The 19,738-nt window shown below is 38.4% G+C and overlaps 2 protein-coding genes across 2 annotated transcripts in view; one reads left to right on the top strand and one right to left on the bottom strand.

Annotated features, from left to right (window-relative positions):
* Positions 1-2,437, bottom strand: part of CWC27 (CWC27 spliceosome associated cyclophilin) — a 177,933-nt gene extending 175,496 nt beyond the window's left edge. Inside the window, exon 1 of the mRNA XM_029942318.1 lies at positions 2,198-2,437. Coding sequence (XP_029798178.1) covers positions 2,198-2,239 — 42 coding nt within the window. The 5' untranslated portion in view covers positions 2,240-2,437. The remainder of the gene's footprint in view (positions 1-2,197) is intronic.
* A 259-nt stretch (positions 2,438-2,696) lies between these two features.
* SREK1IP1 (SREK1 interacting protein 1) overlaps positions 2,697-19,738 on the top strand; it is a 44,181-nt gene continuing 27,139 nt past the window's right edge. Inside the window, exons 1-2 of the mRNA XM_029942316.1 lie at positions 2,697-2,866; positions 13,676-13,723. Of these exons, the coding sequence (XP_029798176.1) occupies positions 2,854-2,866; positions 13,676-13,723 (61 nt within the window). The 5' untranslated portion in view covers positions 2,697-2,853. The remainder of the gene's footprint in view (positions 2,867-13,675; positions 13,724-19,738) is intronic.

Here is a 19,738-nt window from a genome sequence, read left to right as displayed (position 1 = left end):
TTCTGTTTCAGAAGGACAGTATGTTTTTTTAGCTTATTTATTTTGAGAGAGAGAGAGAGAGAGAGAGAGAGAGTGAAAGAGAATCCCAAGGAAGTTCCACTCTTAGTGCAAAGACTGACATGGGGCTCAGTCTCACAACTGTGAGATCATGACCTAAGCCAAAACCAAGAGTCAGACAATCAACTGAGCCACCCAGGTGCTCCCAGAAGGACAGTATTTATCACAGCTTGAATGTACTTATTTGCACGGTTATTTAATGAATGAATATTTCACTCAACTGATTCCATGATAATAGGAACAATGCTGATTTTTCTTTCGTTTGTGTCCCTAAAACATAGAATAGAGGTTGGTGTGTGCTAGTTGCTCAATAAATGTTTGCTGAATAAAAGATCTCCTGTTCAAGCATGTATCTTTGTTAAATCTTTTCCTCTTTATGACCATGTCAAATCTTCCTCCAGAGTAAAGCAACTAAATCTTCCCTTGACCAGTAGCATATAACCTCAAACTCAGTGATGCTTAATACTTTAAGAGAAATTTAGTATTAATTCATCCATCCATTCATTCAATCAGTATATATTTGAATCCTCCTACCATGTGTCAAGCACCATTCTAGATGCCGGTCCCTGCCATCATAGTGCTTGCATTCTATGGGGAGGAGAAGGGGAGGGAGAGGACACAATGAACAATAACTAGTAAGTACGCAGAAAAAAACTGAAAAGGTAAAGGGTAGGGAATGTTGGAATGCAGGACATAAATAGGGTTTGCCATTTACAGAGAAAACAGAAAAGTTTCTCTACTAGCTAAAGTGATATTTGAGCAGGCCAGAGTAGCCTGCTAGCAGGATGGGCAATATTTTTGTTCACTGCCAGTGTTTATTAACTGAGGATGATATCATCTTCAAAAAACAACTGGAAATATGAAGAAGTAAGTATTCTGAGTTTTCACAACAATGTGAGATAGAAGTGAGGGGTAAGGAGAAGTTCAAACAACAAAGAATTAAAAGAATGGCTCATCTTAAAATGCCCACTAAAATTTGGGGGGGATATCAATTATAGCATTAGTGTTTTTGTCTTCAAGTTGCCTTATTATATTACAAAAGGTTGATTCACAAATGAGTGCATAAATTATGATACAGTCATGCAACAGAATTGTATCTGATATAAATTTAGTTTATACTAATTCAACTATGTACTTTCATTTTTTTTAACTTTTTAAAAAATGTTCATATATTTATTTTTGAGACAGAGACAGAACACAGGCAAGGGAGGGGCAGAGAGAGAGAGAGGGAGACACAGAATCTGAAGCAGGCTCCAGGCTCTGAGTTGTCAGCACCGAGCCTGTAGTGGGGTTCAACTCATGTACTGTCAGATCATGACCTGAGCCAGGTTGGACGCTTATCCGACTGAGCCACCCAGGCACTCCTCAGCTAAGTACTTTCAGTACCACTATTTTCTCCACTTCGCTGCTCCATTGCATTTCATATGTGATAACAGACTAGCTCTCAGTTTAAGAATTCCAGTGATACTTACTCTATTACTTACACTACATATAAAAATCTTCGATGGGAACTGACATACCTTGACCATTCAATCAGGAAATCATTCTCTCATTCTAATGTGGGAACATTTCTCATTCTCTACTCTCATGTTTTAAGACCAGCTCAAAAGATACATCCCATGAAACTTTTCTTTTCTTTCTCTTTTCAGTACTATCCTAGCACTAGACTCCTCTCTTGATAAGCATGTCTACTGCCTGCATCCCATACGCTCTTCCAGGGCAACAACTAGACCTTATCCATCTATCTTTGTGTCTCCAGCACCTAGCACAGTGCCTGGTGACTAGCAGGCATTCAATAAATGATTGCAGAATGAATGGAAAAAGAGCGATTTACAAATTAAGGGGAAAAAGTCACAATTTTAAATATAATTATGTTTCTACCTAAGGCCCTAGAAAACGCTTACATGTGTTAGGCTGAAGCAAGAAATGGGGCCAGACACTGGGGGAAATCTCCATTTGAGGACTTTCTCAAAGTATTTGCTGAGAGGTATCAATAGATGGTTTTTGATGCAATCTTGTCCAGAGGCAGGAGTAAGGGACAAGACATTTTATGATTTTTTCCAATACTAACGCCCCAGAACTCCCTTAATGGGTGAGGTATCACTTTGGGGAGCCCAGGTACCCTGGTTGATGCTCTCACCTTCCCGTTCGTGGGAGGCTCCTGGATGTAGATGTTGCTCATCCTGCTCAGTGCTCAGGGCTCCGCTCCTACTAGGGAATGAAAACGGAGGGCCGATCACTAAAGCAGTGCACCTATCAAAACACGCTTCGTTCAATCGGGTGGTCGCGGAAAGCTCCAGTTTGTCAATGTCCCCAAGCGAGCGGCACCAAGCACTACCTTTTCCCAAAACTAGTCCCTCACGGACGCCGCCATGTTGCTCCTGGGCCTGAGCACCGCTAATCCGGAGAAGGGGGGTTCCAATGGCCTCCAGGAAACGAAAAATTATTATTAAGCACCTACAAATTAACTTAGTTTGTGTTACAATTTTTAAAAAACAATATATAAATGTTGGTGTTGTTTACATGAGTACACGCGTGTGCAGGTTACACTCACCCCACCCCCGGGGCTGGCAGCAATGGTTTGGACCATGTGGTTTTGTAATATGACTCCCCCGGAAACTGCATCAACGTTACTTAGTTCCGCTACCGCCAGAGGCCTTCCCCGACTGGCAAGGGAAGTCCGGCGGCGCTGGTAGGAGGAAGAGGCCAACTTCGCCGTTTGTGGTCCTCGCGCCAGGCTGGAGGCGAGGGCACTCTCGAAAGCCTACGGCTCCTGCGACCCCTCTTACCAGAGCCATGGCAGTCCCAGGTGAAGACCGGCCACAGGGCCCCTGGGTCTAGGCGAGGAAGGGAGCGGGTAGGGTAGGTTGTGGTGCGCGGGGCCAGGGAGTAGTGTCCATGGGGATTTAGGCGGAGGCGTTAAAATGAACAGGTTCGTTTCCTCTACATGAAAAAGTTTACACTCCAGATATAATCTCTGAAGGAAAAAAGTAAGACAGACGCTGGCTCCTCCGCCCCAGCCAAGCTCCAGCTGCGCTGGAAGGATTACAGGGAAAGTGTGTGGTAGGGGGAGGAGGGGCAGTAATTGTAGGCCTAGGGGATAGCCGAGAAAAACTGACCTAACTTTGGGATGGTTCGAAAACAGAATTGAGGTGCAAACCGTTGACGGACCCCTGGAGCCAGAGGCACTGTTGGTAGTGGAATTTCGGGGACGAAATTGGCATCCGCGGTTCTCTTCTCCTTTCCTGTTGTATGGAGTTCTGTGTGGCCGTGGGCCAGTCGCTCTTACCCCCTCTGGGCCTCATTTGCTGAATTTGGAAAAGAAGATTTGTTCCTTGATGTTTGTGGTTTCTTCCAGCGCGCAGGTTCTGTATCCAAAGAGTACCGTCCTAAAAACAGTGCACCCTACGAAATAAGTACTTCAAAGATTTCCCGTCCACAACTACCCGCTTAGTTGGAAGTCTAGTCCGGGAGGGCAAGTCCTTTAAATCAGCTCTGCGACGGCGTGTTCGGAAGAACACGGGTCTAGGAGATAGTTTGACAATTATACCCCCACTCCAGCCCCTCAAACACACACAACGTGGAGGTTCACAGGGCACTTGAGTGTGTGAAAGGCTCAGAGAAGTGCTGTGGTTCAGAAGCTCTAACTTTGTTTTAAGCTGCCCTTCCCAGTATTATCTGACCGCGTTTGTTGGGTGGCAGCCTTTCCTGAACTGGATTTCACGGAGAGCAGTTAGAGGAATATCGCACTTTTGTAACCGCTACAGTTTGGGGAGGAAATGGGATTGTGAGAGAGGAAAGATACATCCATTCATCCACAGAACCATGTCTATCTATTAAGGGCGTGCTTAGCCAATATGCTAGGCATTGGGAACAGTGGTGAGCAGACAGTTGCTCCTCACACAGAACTTAGAATTTAGCAATGGAGAGGCGCCTGGGTGGCTCAGTCGATTAAGCGTCCGGCATCAGTTCAGGTCATGATCTCGCTGTTTGTGGGTTCCAGCCCCGCGTAGGGCTCTGTACTGACAGCTCAGAGCCTGGAGCCTGCTTCTGATTCTGTGTCTCCCTCTCTCTCTGACCCTCCCCTGCTCATGCTGTCTCTCTCTGTCTCTCAAAAATAAAAAATAAAATAAAATAAGAAGATTTTAGCAATGGGGAGGAAGTACCAGAAAGTCAGACAAATGCATGGCAGGAAAACTAGAGCTTTCAGGAGCACGTTTTAAGGATACCTAAGGGGAAACAGAAGGGCTTTACAGAGTACGTGGCCTTTAGGATAAGTCCTAAAGGACTCCAGGATGGTTGGATTGGTGGGATGGGAAGCTGCAGCCAGAGGGATATGTAAATGAAGAGGAAATAAAAGTTGCTCCCAATAGATGGAAGAGAAGTGAGAAATTAACTAGAGAATTAATAACAGTAGCTAATATTTACTGATGTATCAGATGTGTCAATAGCATTTAGTATGTATCAGATATGTCACACACTGGTCAAACCATTGTATTTTATCGTATTTAACATTCAAGTCCATAGTGTGAAATAAGTATATTTCCATTTTATAGATGAGGATACTGAGGGACAAAGAAATCAAGTGACTTCCTTGTTCAGGGGTATCTTGTAAGGGACAGGGCAGTCTGGCTCTTCTAGTCCTCATGCACTTACTCATCCTGCCATGTAGTATAATTTGCAAGGTGGTTTCCAGCTCTTAAAGGACCTTGGAAGCCATGAACAGAGAGTTTGGTTATTTTCCCAGGGATCATGGGTAGTCATTTAAGCATTTTTAAACAGGTTCATATTTTGGAAGGATCTTTCTGGCTGCACAATGAATTGAAAGGATGCTAGTTTGGAGTTAAAGTCACCAATTAGTAGTAGTTTCTAGTAAGTCATGATGATGCCTCACATATGGTCTTGGAAGAGAGAGAAGCCCCTTAGATTGGAGACACATTTTTGCTGGTAGAATCACTAATCAGTGATTGATTAAGTGTAGGTAGGTAAGACAAGAAGTGAGATATACTTGGGTTTTCCTCTTAGGCAGTTGGGTGGGGCTCTTTACTAATATAGGCAGCACCTGAGTAGGAGCAGGTTTTAGGGGGATGATGATAATTGCAGTTTGGAGTTTAGGTTGAGGTGTAGTCAGGCATACAAATGGAAATATCTAATAGGCAATAAGAGATAACATTTGTAGCTTAGAAAAGAAGCCAGAGTGGCATCCCCACACGGAGTAGGAGTTAAGACCATTGTCACTGGCTGTGTTAGCAGTATAGGGTGTGGAGGGAAGCTCTGTGGCTGAAGCCTGGAAAATATCAACATGTAAGGAGCTAGCAGAGAAAGGCCAGTCTGCCCAGTAGCTTGTCTAGGCATCCTGATACTTTAAATCAGCCCTGGTGATCTTTGCACAGCACGGCTACATCTAGAGTTGACCCGCTGTCACTGCTGGTTTTATTACCTGAGCAAGCATGTTGAGCACCCACATGGAATAGACACTTAAGGGGACACAGGATCACAGCTTGTGTCCTCATAAAACTTAAGTCTGGTTATGAAAATGGGCTACTTAAGAAAGGAAAAAAATGATTTTTTAAAAGTCCTTATTGAATTGTTACAGACAGGTTAACTTTCTGCCAATTCATAGTAATGCTCCAAAGTGTAATAATCTTAAATTGTGTCATTAAGCTTGATAGCAAGACATGGATAAACTGTTTAAGCCCAGCAAAAATTGAGATAATAGGCATGACAGCACTGTAAGAGCACAATGCAAGTACCATCAGAAAATATAGAATACAGAAAATGTTAGGGTAATTTCTTGAATGATCGATCTAGATAGTGTATTAAAGAAAAAGAAGACTCGAGGACAGGTATTATGTTACTCTCTTTTATTTTTAGGTATAATGCTCATATGGATTCAGCATGGCATTTCCTAGGTGGTCTTGCTAGTGATTATTATAGGATATGACTCTAAAGTGATGAGACTGCTTTCCACAAATGAAAATTAGTCTCTTCTATTTTATGGTCACCTGTTTCAGCTGTTTTTCCACAGCATTAAGTGTAAGCGTACACCATGATGTAGGCAACACAATGAAATGTGCACTTTCTCAGGGAAATCATAGACTCTTAGTCGTCATTTTAAAAATAACATTTAAATACAGGTTCCAGTGAAGTTTACTTTCTTTTAAACATTTCTTTTCCTACTCACACTTGTTGAAACTGGTTCTGACATTCATGTTAATGATACACCATTCTCTGTGAAGAGTTGACCTGGCTCAAGGGGCAACGTATGTTACTGATGTGGGTGCCATAAAAACTCTTTTTCTCTCATTCAGTAAAATCTGTATAGCCAAGATGGGGAATTTTCTGTAGCCATATTAACAATACATTTGGCATATCAAAGTGAGTGAGATTTTGAAAACACATTACTATAACACCTTAATAAGAGAAGAATTCTGAATTACAGTGCATCCAATTTCTCTTCACTTCTAAAACTGTACTGCACATAACTTATTTTCTCTCTAGTCTGTGCTGCACATTGCTGCTGAGATAATTTTCCTAAACCATATATCTGATCATGTCATTCCTAGAGGGCAAGTATTTAGTTCTTGACTCCAATTGTGAATTTTGTGTTTTTCTTCAAGCAGCTTAACCTTCCAAGGCTCATTGTTCTTGGTTCTATAATGAAGGGGTTGATGACCAAGCTTTCTCTCCCTCTTAAACTGTTGGGATGCCAGAACTCCCCATCTCTGCTGGAGTGAAGTACATATTCCTAAGCATGGAGAAATCACTCTTGCTACTCTTTCCTCCCACCCTTCCTCTCAGGCATTCTACAATCTTCTGACTTGGCCAACTATTCCCAGAACCTCTCCTGTACCATTCTGCCTATGTGCTTTTGTTACCACTGTTTCTCCTTTACTGTCGATAGGTACCTGTGGGAAGCTTTCCTGATCTCTCAGTTCTTCCTGCTTAGTAGGAGAGCTCTGTGTTTTTTATGGTGGCATGTTCTACCATGTATTATAGCTGTGGGTACATGGTCCTAGATAACCTAGTATATTGCAGTTTCCTTTAGTATAGGGACTTTATTTATAGCTTCTCTAACATTCATTTTGGAGATAAGCCCATAATAAATAATAATAATTAAATAATAATTTTGAAGGTTGATCACTAGAATTGTTGCCGAGCAGAATCTAGTACTAAAGTTGACAGACTAAACAATAATTGTGATTCTGTTTCATTAGTTAATTCACATTTCCATGTCTCTTCTTAAACTGGTAATACCTATACCTTTTTTTTTCCTTCATGGGTTATTTATATTTTAAGGCAAGTGGATAAAAGCATTTTATACATTGACTTAAATGCTAGCTCTTTCATGTCAGTAGCTTATTTATTTTTATTTTAGAGAGAGAGAGAGAGACAGGTGGGCAGAGGGAGAGAGAGAAAGAATCTTAGGTAGGCTCCTTGCTGAGCATGGATCCCAACACAGGACTCAATCCCATAACCCAGAAATCACGCCCTGAGCCTAAATCAAGAGTCATAGGCTCAACCAGCTGAGCCACCTAGGCCCTCCCCTGTCAGTCGTTTAATATAAGCAATTCTTTGATTTACTTTTATCTCGACTTTTGAGGATCAAATGATTGTGAAGCCATTTTTAACTAAAGGTGAGGACATCTGCTCTTTCAAAGTGTTTACCTCAAGGATCTTCTTTTTTTTTTTAATTTTATTTATTTATTTTGGGGGGGAGAGAAGAAGAGAGGGAGAGAGAATGAGTGGGGCAGAGAGAGAGAGAGGGACAGAATCCCAGGCAGGCTCCACGCTATCAGTGTGGAGCCCAACGGGGGCCATGAGATCATGATCTGAGCTGAAGTCACAGGTTAGACACTTAACTGACTGAGCCACTCAGGCTCAGGAGATCCATCAAGGATCTCCTTTAACCTATTTTTTTTTAATTCACAGAGAATTAAAATAAAATATTTGAGGATCCCCAAAAAAGGATTATATCTATGAACTCGTAAAGCAGCAGAGAAGTTTAAGTATTTAGAGTTTTACTTTGCATTCAATTTTAGCAGAATACATATATGGACATTTGTATCTATATGGTATATAAAATCTGGCTACAATTTGGATTTTAAAAGCATAATAAATTGAAGTTATCTTTAAGGGTACCCAAATTATGATAAAACTATAATAGAGTAACTAAATATAAAACTTAAAGTGTTAGCTTAAAAGGAACTAATCTAATTTAATTGAATCTATATAATTAAAAATGAAAAGAATGGACAGAAGTGATTGTAATTGCTAATTAATAAAAGAAAACTTAAATTTCAGTTTTAAATTTTTAAAAGAAAACTTTGAAATTTAAATACTTATAGAAAATATTTTAATGTAAAGAAAACTTTGACAGGTTTCCGCAAATCTAAAATAGACAGGAAAATATAATATTAAATTCCAAACATTACTGTTAAAGTTCCCAGCAACTAAATTGTTGACTTGGAAATATAGGTGATGTGAAATTTAAACAAAATAAATTTAGGCCAATAGGATGTCTTGCCATACCTCTGGGGACCACTGAATAAGCAGAGGCATCTGCTGGGGATACTACCGTCCCTTTTGCTTACATGCTCATATTTTCATCCTCTGATCTTGTCCCTGGTTCTTAGTCTTCTCTAACCTCCCTCTTTTCCTTCTTCACAGACTGTTTTTCTCTTTATGCTAACTGCTGTACTAAGGTGTAATTTACATGTTGAAAAAGAATGCACATTACAAATGCATAGCTTGAAGAATTATATATATTATATATATACACACACACACACATATATATATACACGCACACGCACACATCCACACACACACACATCAAGATTTTAAATATTTCCATCACCCTAGAAAGGTCCCTTCTTTCTTTGTCATTTTTCCCTTCCCTTGCCTAAATAATCATTATTTTTATTTCAGTTATCCTTCTAACTCTTATTCCTGTTCTTCCACTGCCTATCATTTCTCCGATGAGCCAGTAATACTGCAGACACTGTTTAGTTTCATAACTTGCAACTGGGAGCAACAGAAGTTCTTGATTCCCAAGTGCTGAAATATTTTCTTAAGTTTCTGACCTCAAAGCAGCAAGCATTTGTTGAGGACTACTAGGGAATCTGCACCATGCCTAGCAGTGAAATGTGTGGAGAATTGTCTGGCATGTTCTGGAATCTAGAGAAATTGGCATTCTCCACTCCTATAAGTCACTGGGAGGTAAAAGGCCAGTTAGCCATACCCTTCCCCACCATTCAAGTTGTTTGACAGTTTTCTAGTTCCAGAGTAAGTCTTTGCTAGTATTTAACGAATGAAGAAATAAAGACCTCTAAAATTTGTTTCTAAAACCATCAGTTAATTAAGTTTTATTGTAAATTTGTAATGTAGCTTCCCTGAAGAATTTACAGATGCTGTCATTGCCTTTGTCAAAGAATACTTGCACAACGTCATCTCTTATTAGCGTTGGGTTTGTTCAAGGGAGGTCTTTGGTTTGGTTTTGGGGAGGGTAATCCATCCACATGTTTCAGATTTTTTAAAAATGTATTAATGTTTATTTATTTTTGAGAGAGAGAGAGAGACAAAGTGTGAGTGGGCACACTTTGAGGGGCAGAGAGGGAGACACAGAATCAGAAGCAGGCTCTAGGTTCTGAACCATCAGCACAGAGCCCATTGTGGGGCCCAGACTCATGAACCATGAGATCATCATCTGAGCAGAAATCAGATGCTTAATTGACTGAGACTCCTAGGCACCCTCACATGTTTCAGGTATCATCAGAAGGTGTATAGTGACATATTTCTTACCCTTTTCTACCCCTGGAGGCCGTTCTCCATTTTCTAGGTCACTAATATATGTCCTTACAGAGATATTTTTTGCATATCTCTGTTTATCTGTTAATAAAGTCTATATATAGTCGGTATTTTATCTATATCTAATCTCCTTTCATGCAAATGACAGCGTACCATAAGCACTGTTCTATACCTTGCATTTTTCTCTATATCTTAGAAATCATCAGATATCATTAAATAAAGACTAACCATAATTTATGTCAAAATTATTTCTACTGATTTACTATTACAAATGATGCTGTAGTGAGTAACTTTGTACATAAGTCAGTATGTACTTGTGCAAGTAAATTAAGATTAATTCCCCAGTGTGCAAGTGCTAGGTCAAAGTAGTATATACATTTATAGTCAGCTTGCTCTCCATAGAGGTGGTACTATTCATTACTGTATTAGAGTGTGTCTCCCCCAAACTCTCTTCAACTCTTTTAGTCTTTGCTACTCCGATAAGTGAAAATACAATCTTAGTATAGATTTTAGTGTACATTTCATGTATTATGAATAAGGCTGAGGATCTCCATGTTTTCCACTTGTTTCTGTTTCTGTGAGCTCTCTTTTCAGCTCCTTGGCTGAGTGGGTTTGTTTTTTTTTTTTCCCCCGGTTGGTTCTTGGTCTTTTTTGTAATGATTTTCTGGATTTTATATAGTAAGGATAATTACCCTTTATTGGTGCTATGAGTTTCCAGTATTTCTTGCTCTATTTTCTTATAGCTTTTGAGTTTGTTTTTGGTGACATTTGTCAATTTTTTATGTAGGAAATTTTATAAGATTTTATTCAGTGGTCTTGGGATTGTAGGTCATAATTACATAGCAACATTTTGAGGGAGCCAGGCTCTATCACTCTGAACAGCGTTAGCAAACTTTAAAGAGGAATGGAACAAAGAACAGTATGAGAACCTAAGATGGGGAGATGGATAACTTCTAATTGAAGTAATAAGGGCCTTTCATACACCTTGCTATTCATTTGGACATGAATCTGGAGCACCATTGTGATCAGCAGAGTTCTTGTTCCAAATAATGGAAACTGACTAGTTAATTGAAGCAGAAAGGAAGAGATATCAAGGAGCTCACAGAATCTAAGCAAAGGCTAGATAACAAGGATTGGAAAATAGACAAGACCAAGGGCACTCATAGCCAGGATCCTGCACAGTCCCAGACCTGGTTAGGACTGCTGCTCTCTGTGACCTCACTGCCACTAGAAACTGGATCTTGACAGGAGAATGAATGAACTGTCCCCACTTCATTGTGTTACTTGTCCCAGATATCTTGTCAGAGGTATCAGACTCAGTGTCTTAGGTAGAAGCATTCAATTGGCCCAGCAGTCATGAAAATTATAGACAAATTAAGCATGAAATTTTAATTTAACTAAAAACTGGTGAAACCATAGTTGATATGGAGTTAATTTTATTTAGAATTCTTTCATTTCCCTTTTATGTAAAAGTTAAAACTTTGTTAAAGGAGATGACCTTCCCTGAAAAAAGTTTTGTATTTTGAACTCATTCTAAAAATATGAGATAGAATTAGTCATAAATAAATTAATCTCTCATAAAGGCTGAGATGAGATCATTTCAGATCTGTCCATTACAACATCTTTAGTTTGTTGTAGGAATGGTAATGGTGCATTTAGAACAGTTTTGTTTTGTGTTATTCAGCATCTATGGTTTCTATGGAAGCAAACTTAACATTGACCTGGATTCTCTGAGCTTTCTTTCCAACAGGCAATTATTTCATAATGAAAGAGACCCAGATTTTATTATTAATCTAGTTTTAGTCCATAGTTCTGGTACAGTGCAGCATATGTGTTCCCCCTCTATGCAATAAAATCCACAAGGTTTGTGAGAAAACAAGAGATTGGGGCACAACACTCATAACTTCATCAGTGATACATAAAAAATTATAGAAGCCTAATAAAAACAGCACAGTTTTCCACATGTTAATTGGTTAAAAGGCACATAAATACTACAATTAATAGTATTTGTATACTATTAGTATAGTAATAAAAGCCCTGAAGTTTGCTGTGGAAATGGAGTTCATAAGAATTGAAGCCTGTGAACTGTTTTGAGGTAATGGTAGGAAGAGGATGACATGAAGTCGGATCCAAGTTACCTTACCAGTGTGGATGGGCGCTGCTCCCGGCACCCATGCTGAACCCAGGTCACGAGGAAGGGTTTGGGCTATGTCCTTGTGTGTGTGTTTTGTGTATTCCTATGAGTCTCAGAGCAACTGGATACCACTTTCTACATTCATGGAGTGTTTTTCTTGGACAAAAGTCACATTATGCTCAAATTGTGCTCTCTTATATTACCTGCATTGTAACAAATTTATCTTTTTAAAGCAAGCATTATAGCAGACCTGACTGTATTTTACTAGAACAACTTAATGTATATTTTAAAGATTGGGATTAGGAAAAAATGACTGATGTTTTGACTTCATAAAAGTAAGGAAACAGTTCAAAACATCTTTCTTTAAAAGTTGCACTGTTTTATATTTGCACCATATATATTTTAGTTTATTAGTAAATTTGGATTATATCTCCATATGAAAGATTTAGGAGTTATATGCCATTCATTAAGATAATAGAGCAATTCTTTCTTGGCCCTCTGGCTGGTAGAAGCTCTTATTGGAGGTTTAAAGTAATTTCAACTGTGTGTGTGTGTACACATATATATAATTCAACCATAAGAAGGAATGATATTCTGATATGTGCTATAATATGGATGATCTTGAAAACATTCTACTAAGTAAAATAAGTTATATACAAAAGGAAAAATATTGTATCATTCTACTTAAATGAGATTTCTAGAACAGTTAAATTTATAGAGGCAGAAAATAGATTAGAGATTACCTTGGGCTAGAGGGAAGGAGGAGTAGGCAGCTGTTGTTTAATGGGAACAGTTAGTGTTTGGGATGATGAAGAAATTTTTGGAAATAGTGATGATGGTTGTACATTATGAATGTTCTTAATGCCACTAAATTATATACTTTAAAATGGTTAAGGTGATAAATTTTATGTGTATTTTATTGCAAAAAATCAATTTTAACTTATTTCTTCTGTTATTTATATCCTCATTACAGTACATTGCATGCACCACTAATTATACAGAAATACTATAAATACTTCTAAACATTGATCAGACTGATTATGACTGGTAGTTTTTTCTTGTCAGAAGTTGAGTGCTGCATTCAGATGTTTCTTATAATACTTAGCAATTAAAGTTTTTTCTGAATTTTTACCAATCCCTTTAAGAAAGTCAGTTTGTTTTTCTTCTAAGGGAGAGCAGAAAATCATTTGTTATCCCAAATATTCATGTATATATACACATACACACCTATTTTAGTAACTCATATATATAATAAATATACTAGTATATGTAATAGTATATAGGGAATATATATACACATATATTTGTGTACAGATATATAGTTAATTATTTTACATTTGAGGGACAGGCTGAAGTACTCTGGAATTTCTCAGTGTTATCGAATTCTTGGGGATGTTTAAGCCCTTGACTATGACACTCCCTTTCTGTTAAATTAGAGAAAAATATATTCTGGAATTACTCTTGAAATGTTGTCAAAGAAAATAATTAGAGTAAATTGGTGTTTCCGGATATTCCTAGTAATCATAACAATTGAATAGTGTTAGTAAACTCGGTAAAGAATATTTTTTTTTAAGAAATTATACAACAGATGATTTCTTAGCTTTTTCATGGGATGGAATTCTTATGTTTCTACCTTGTATATGTCTGCTAAAATGTTATCCGATTATATTTCAGGTTGCAACAAGGACAGTGTCCGAGCAGGCTGTAAAAAATGTGGCTATCGTAAGTATATTAAAACATAACATTGTGAAGAGTGAATCGTTGCCTCTTTGGGCAGTGTGATTTAGCATCCTGGTTTCAGGGCCCTGATTTCAGCTTAGTTCTTTAGCCCGGTTATTTAGCCCAGATTTGCAGATGACTCAGAAATTCTTCTGTCAGCCCTAAACAGTTACTTTTTTCCCTGTTATAGACTGAGTGACAGTTGGCTAATATATCTGTTGACTGGCACAAATGTCAAATACAAGTGGAGTAGTAGATTTAGGAGCCTATACAAACTATATTCCCCCCAAAAAGTACACATATAATTATTCTTTTACTCTTTGTCTGTCTAGATATTGAGTGAAGAGGGGAAAGCAATGATAATTATTTATGAAGGATTTTTCTTTTTATTGAATTTAGTCTTTATGAGGATAATATTGGTCCCAGAATTTCTGCTTCCAGGCAAAAACCTGATTTAAGTAATCATTAATGTCTCTTATGACTAATGAAATACGATAGAAAAATAAAGTTTAACATGTGCAGTTATATAGTCTATATTTATAATTATGTACCATAAATGAATATCATTAGTTAAATTTAACAATTCCTAAAGTTTTGATAATAGCTATACCAGTCGCATTTGCTATTTTCTTTTTGTTTTCTTTTTAAAAAATTTTTGTTTAATGTTTATTTATTTTTGAGAGAGAGAGGGAGGGAGACCCAGAATCAGAAGCAGGCTCCAGGTTCTGAGCTGTCAGCACAGAGCCCGATACGGGGCTCAAACTCACAAGCAGTGAGGTCATGATCTGAGCTGAAGTCTGACATTTAACTGACTGAGCCATTCAGATACCCCAGCATTTGCTGTTTTCTAACTTGTTTGGAGAGCATGCAAAGGAGCCTGGATTAGGGTTAATTATCCATCTGAAATATATGTATCTATTATCAATTTAGAAGTATAGTTATATTTGATGCACAATGTTACATCAGCCTCAGATGTACACTGTTATTAAAAACAGTAAAGGTGATTAAAAAGCATGTGCTTCTTCCATGCAAGAACATATGATAAGAGAGTAATCAGGGCATAAATCTCCATTAAAAGGAACCATACTGAAAGCATACTGGGAGAACCAAGTCACATGCCTCCAAGGAAAGGCTGAAATGTGGCTCAAGGGAATCTTGCTCAGTTAGCAAAAGTGAATGCATAAGTTTACATATTCTTCACATAAATAAAAACTCTTGAAGAGTATACTTGCATGCAAGAAATTTGTGCAGTGAAATCTTTTCTGTGCTTTAGGCCTCTGCTTTGTTTCCTTTCTTTAAATCTTTGCTAATTCCATATTTTATTTCTTGTTTTTAAATTTAAAAAGAATTTTAACTGAGAGAGATAGCATGAGCAGAGAAGGGCAGAGGGACAGAGAGAGAGAGAATCTCAAGCAGCTTCCACACTAAGCATGGAGCCTGATGCAGGGCTGAATCCCAGGACCACAGTATTATGACCTGAGCCAAAATCAAGAGTCAGATGCTTAACCAACTGAGCCACCAAGGTTCCCTTCCATATTTTATCCTGATTCAAGACTTAGGAATGTGCTCACTCAGACTCTCTCTCTCTCACTCCCTTTCCTCCTCTCTCCTTCTCTCTCTCTTCACACACACACACACACGCATGTATGTATGTATGTAGCATATACACATATGATGTATTATTTACTTAAAACTCTAGAATGGATTTCCCAATCTGTCTACTAATACTGCTTTATCTACTGGAACTTCTTTTAGCTTAAGACTTGTAGGAAAATTATCAAAATAATGTTTTGCAAATAGAATGTTGATCTAGTCTCCTTATTGTTCTTTTATTTTACATAATGATGAAAGTATCTATAGTTTTAGAAATTTTTTAGAGAAGCCAAGTAAGCAAATAGGTTTGACAGTCTTTCTAAGTTTAATTCCTTCTGCTTTATTATTTTGATCTGTGATTTTAGTGATTAAGTTATTAAATAGCTTCTCATTTGTTTCTGTGGAAAACTTTAGTAATCCTTCCTGTGTTAAATTTACATCTTACACCTGTTAAAAATGAAGGTCTTCTCAATTTACATGCCTTTCTGATAGAAACTATATTATAAAAATTATCTGTTACTTGTAAGCCAGGGTCTTTATATTGATTATAGATGTAAGAGAAAAGTCTACAAAATTCTGAAATGTTTTTAATGCCTAAAAATATGCATATTCATCCTTTACTTACAAAGGAATATTGACTCTCTTGTGACACTAATGGTTTCGGTTGTACAGTTTTTTTAAGTTTGTTTATTTATTTTGAGAGAGACAGAAATAGCACAAGTGGGGGAGGGCCAGAGAGTTGGGGGTTGGAGAGAGAATCCCAAGCAGTCTCCAAGCCACCACCCCAAAGCCCAGCATGTAGCCCTGACTCACGAGATCATGGCTTGAGCCAAAGCCAAGAGCTGGACACTTAACCTACTGAGCCACCCAGATGCTCAGGGTGTATAAAGAAGTTTAATACTTGATTGAAAAAGATTTTGTTGTGTCAGTATGTTTCAATAATGGTCATAGTGTTTTAAAAAATGTGAAGTTAAGGGTGAATCTGTTATAAATAACATGGATGTCGCTTTTTCATGGCAATGTTTCCTCAGCAAAATTAGAAGAATTGTTATTTCTGTGATGAGTTTTTATTTGAGTACTTTTGAAGTTGGCAACTTGTGAATATTTAAAAGCTACCAGGACATTAAGCTTTTGTCCATGGACTAAATGTCTCAAATAATTATGATTGTTCTCATAAAATATGTCTTTAAAAAGCTCGGGATAGTATACTTGGTAGTTGAGCATTTGAGCATAGTAGCAGGAAATAAAAACATGCCTAAATATGTTTCATGTTTATTTAACCTCAAATGCTAATCTATTGATATGCATTCATGACCTTTTCTTTGCCTATGGCTCTGCTGATTATTGTTTCACATAGTCTTTTAAGTGCAAGGCATATCTGAAATGTATTTCTTACTTTTTATAACTTCTTCAAAGATGAGTAAGCAGCAAAAATAAAGAAATCTGAGTGCAAAATCATTTTATCATTAGTTCTCAACTAGGGTTAATACTGCCTACCTGGAAATCTGTGGCTTTTTTTTTTTGTTTGTTTAGTTGCCCATATGGGACTGAGGGTTGGGGGGAACAGTATGACATTCAGTATGTAAGGTTTATGGATTATAAAAATCCTGAGATGTGTATGGCAGCCCTGGAGAGTGAAGAATTGTCTGGCTCAAAATGGCAGTGGCACCCCCTTTGAGAAAACAGGTACCTTTTCTCACTGTTTTAGATTTTTTTCTCTATCTGTACAGTCTTGTTGCCAGTACCTAAATTGAAAACTACTCTTTAAAAATAATCCATTTAAATCAAGTGTTTCCAAAAGTATAACTTTTGTTTTATAGAAACAACCACTCTTTTTTGCCCCCATAGTCATATTTTTGGCCTATGTGATTTTATATAAGCAAACTCTGGAAAAATAGCAAACTCTTAGTGGAGTAATATAACAGGTAAAGTATATAGGTATGATCTAAGGAAAAAGTGACCAAGAAGGTACAATGCTAGGAGAAAGTGGGCAGCAAAGATACTCAAAGGATAAAGCTTTTCAAAACTGAGGGGAAATTGTCAGGTGTAACCAATAGGATTTGTAAGAATTTGTTTGAAAATTGTTCACTGGATTTACCAAGTAGGATGCTTCTTTGACTCTAGGAAGATCAGCTTAAGTAGAGTGGTAGGTCATGAAGCAAACTATGTAGATTCAGGCCTGAATTGTGATGGATAATAAAGTAGAGAGCCTGTATGTATATAACCTCCTGTTTCAAGAAATTTGCATGAGTAAAACGAGGAACTGTCTTAGTCTTTATGAGCTACTATAACAAAATACCACAGGCCCAGTAGCTTAACAGAAATTTATTGCTCATAGAAGGCTATAAGTCTAAGTTCAGGGCACCAGCAAATTTTCCAGGTAATAGACTTTTTGTTTTTTACTTGTATGGTGGAAAGGACTAGAGGTCTCCCTGGAGTCTCTTTTATAAGACACTAATTCCATTCATGAGGGTACCACCCTCAGAAACCTAACCACCTCTCAAAGGTTCTATCAACCACTACCATCCCCTTTGGGAGTTTGACATATGACTTTTGAGGGGACACAGCATTCAGGTCATTACAGGAACATATTGGATACAGTTCATCCTTGAACAACATTGGTTTGAACTACACAGGTTTGTTTTTATGTAGGGTTTGTTTTTATGTTTATTTATTTAGAGAGAGTATGAGCAAGCAGGGGAGGGTCACAGAGGGAGAGAGAGAACCCAAGCAGGCTCTGTGCCCATTGTGGGGCTTGATCCCACAAACTGTGAGATCATGACCTGAGCTGAAATTGAGAGTCAGACACTTAACTTACTGAGCCACCCAGGTGCCCCCCCCTTTTAAAAATAAATACACTACAGCAGTAGAGCAGGAACCATCACATCGCCTTCTCCCCACCTGCAGTAAGCCAATCTAGATCCTAGAATGATACCTGTTTCTTGCTTCTCTGCATAGAAATGTGGACAACCTCTTCCAAGCAGGAAGATAGAGAACTAGGGAAGAAAAAACACCAGTACCCTTCTGCTCCACCCAATCCCCTTTATGTGATTCTAATTCTGGTTCTCCTCATAGAAAATGGCTTTGAAGGGGTGAGCAATATTAGCTCCCCTCCTCAGAAAACATTCAGCACCGTGGACAGTGCCCCACCCCACTAGGGCCCAGGCTTCTCTGCCTGATACTGTCCTCTTCCTAGGGCTGTCCCTGGTGTTCTCCAGCACCCCTTGGTGGAAGGTGAGGTGATTTGGCAGGTTATTATGTGGTATTTTGTTACTTCAGTGAGAATCCCTTCCCAGAACCTGTTCAAGACCTTAGTGAACTGAACTCCCCACAGGTCATAGGATGGAGAGTGCCAGAAATAGACAAAAGCCCTACTCCCTACAAATTTTCTCCATCTTCACTTTGTTTTTCTCCATTTGGTGACTTCTATCTTACTTTTCAATCACATAAAATCCAGTAGTTAAGTTTGGGGGGAAACCATAAGTTATACTTGGATTTTTAGCTGCCTAGGCATCAGCATCCCAGGGTCAACTGTAATTCCTAGAAGGGAGTTTAGGATAAATGGAGGGTTTTATATTTAAGGTATAAGGTGAGTATATAAACTTAAGGGATATTATAGGAGATTTTGCAGATATTGGAGACAGGAGAAGATGAAGCAGTTTCCTCTAAGAGTTATAACAAGGATAACTTTTTTACTGTTTTATTTATTTTTGAGAGAGAGTGTGTGAGAGGGATAGACAGAGAAGGAGACACAGACTCTGAAGCAGGCTCCAGGCTCTGAGCTGTCAGCACAGAACCCAATGCAGGGCTTGAACTCATGGACCATGAGATCATGACCTGAGCTGAAGTCAGATGCCCAACTAACTGAGCCACCCAGGCACCCCATTAAGGATAACTCTTAGGTTTGGAGGAAACTCGGTGAGAATAAAGTATGGATATTTTCGGTTGTGAAGATAGAAAGTAGAAGACCACCCGGTCTGGTAATCTCCGTTTTCTTGGTAAATTAGGAGGAGCAATTGTCTGTCTGTGAGGGGGTGCATTGAGTGGAACAGGAAAGTAGTTGAACAATGATTTAAGTCAGGCATAAGTTTAGAAAAGACACTGAGGGGAGTAAGAGAGGAACTTGACCAAGGACAGACACAAAAATGAAACGCTTTGTGTTTGTGCTAATGTTCATGTATGTGTGATTGTAGTCAAGCATTTCTTGACTGCTCAGAGATAGGCACAGCCTAAAGAAAGGTTAGCTCTGAGCCAGAGTAGTTGTTTTACAGTGAGGTATGGTAGAAGATGAACATGAATGAGCCAAAGAAGCTATACAAGAGTGTCCCAAAAGTCAGGAATGAGAAGTTTGACAGATTAGAAGAAAATGAAGGGACTGAGTGAGTTAAGGTCTTAATAAGATTCCAAAACAGGTATTATATGATT

This window comes from Suricata suricatta, chromosome 6 (assembly GCF_006229205.1).
Source record: "Suricata suricatta isolate VVHF042 chromosome 6, meerkat_22Aug2017_6uvM2_HiC, whole genome shotgun sequence".
Taxonomy (NCBI): Eukaryota; Metazoa; Chordata; class Mammalia; order Carnivora; family Herpestidae; genus Suricata; species Suricata suricatta.
Note: the sequence above shows the minus strand (reverse complement) of the source record. Positions and strands in the feature narration are given on the sequence as shown.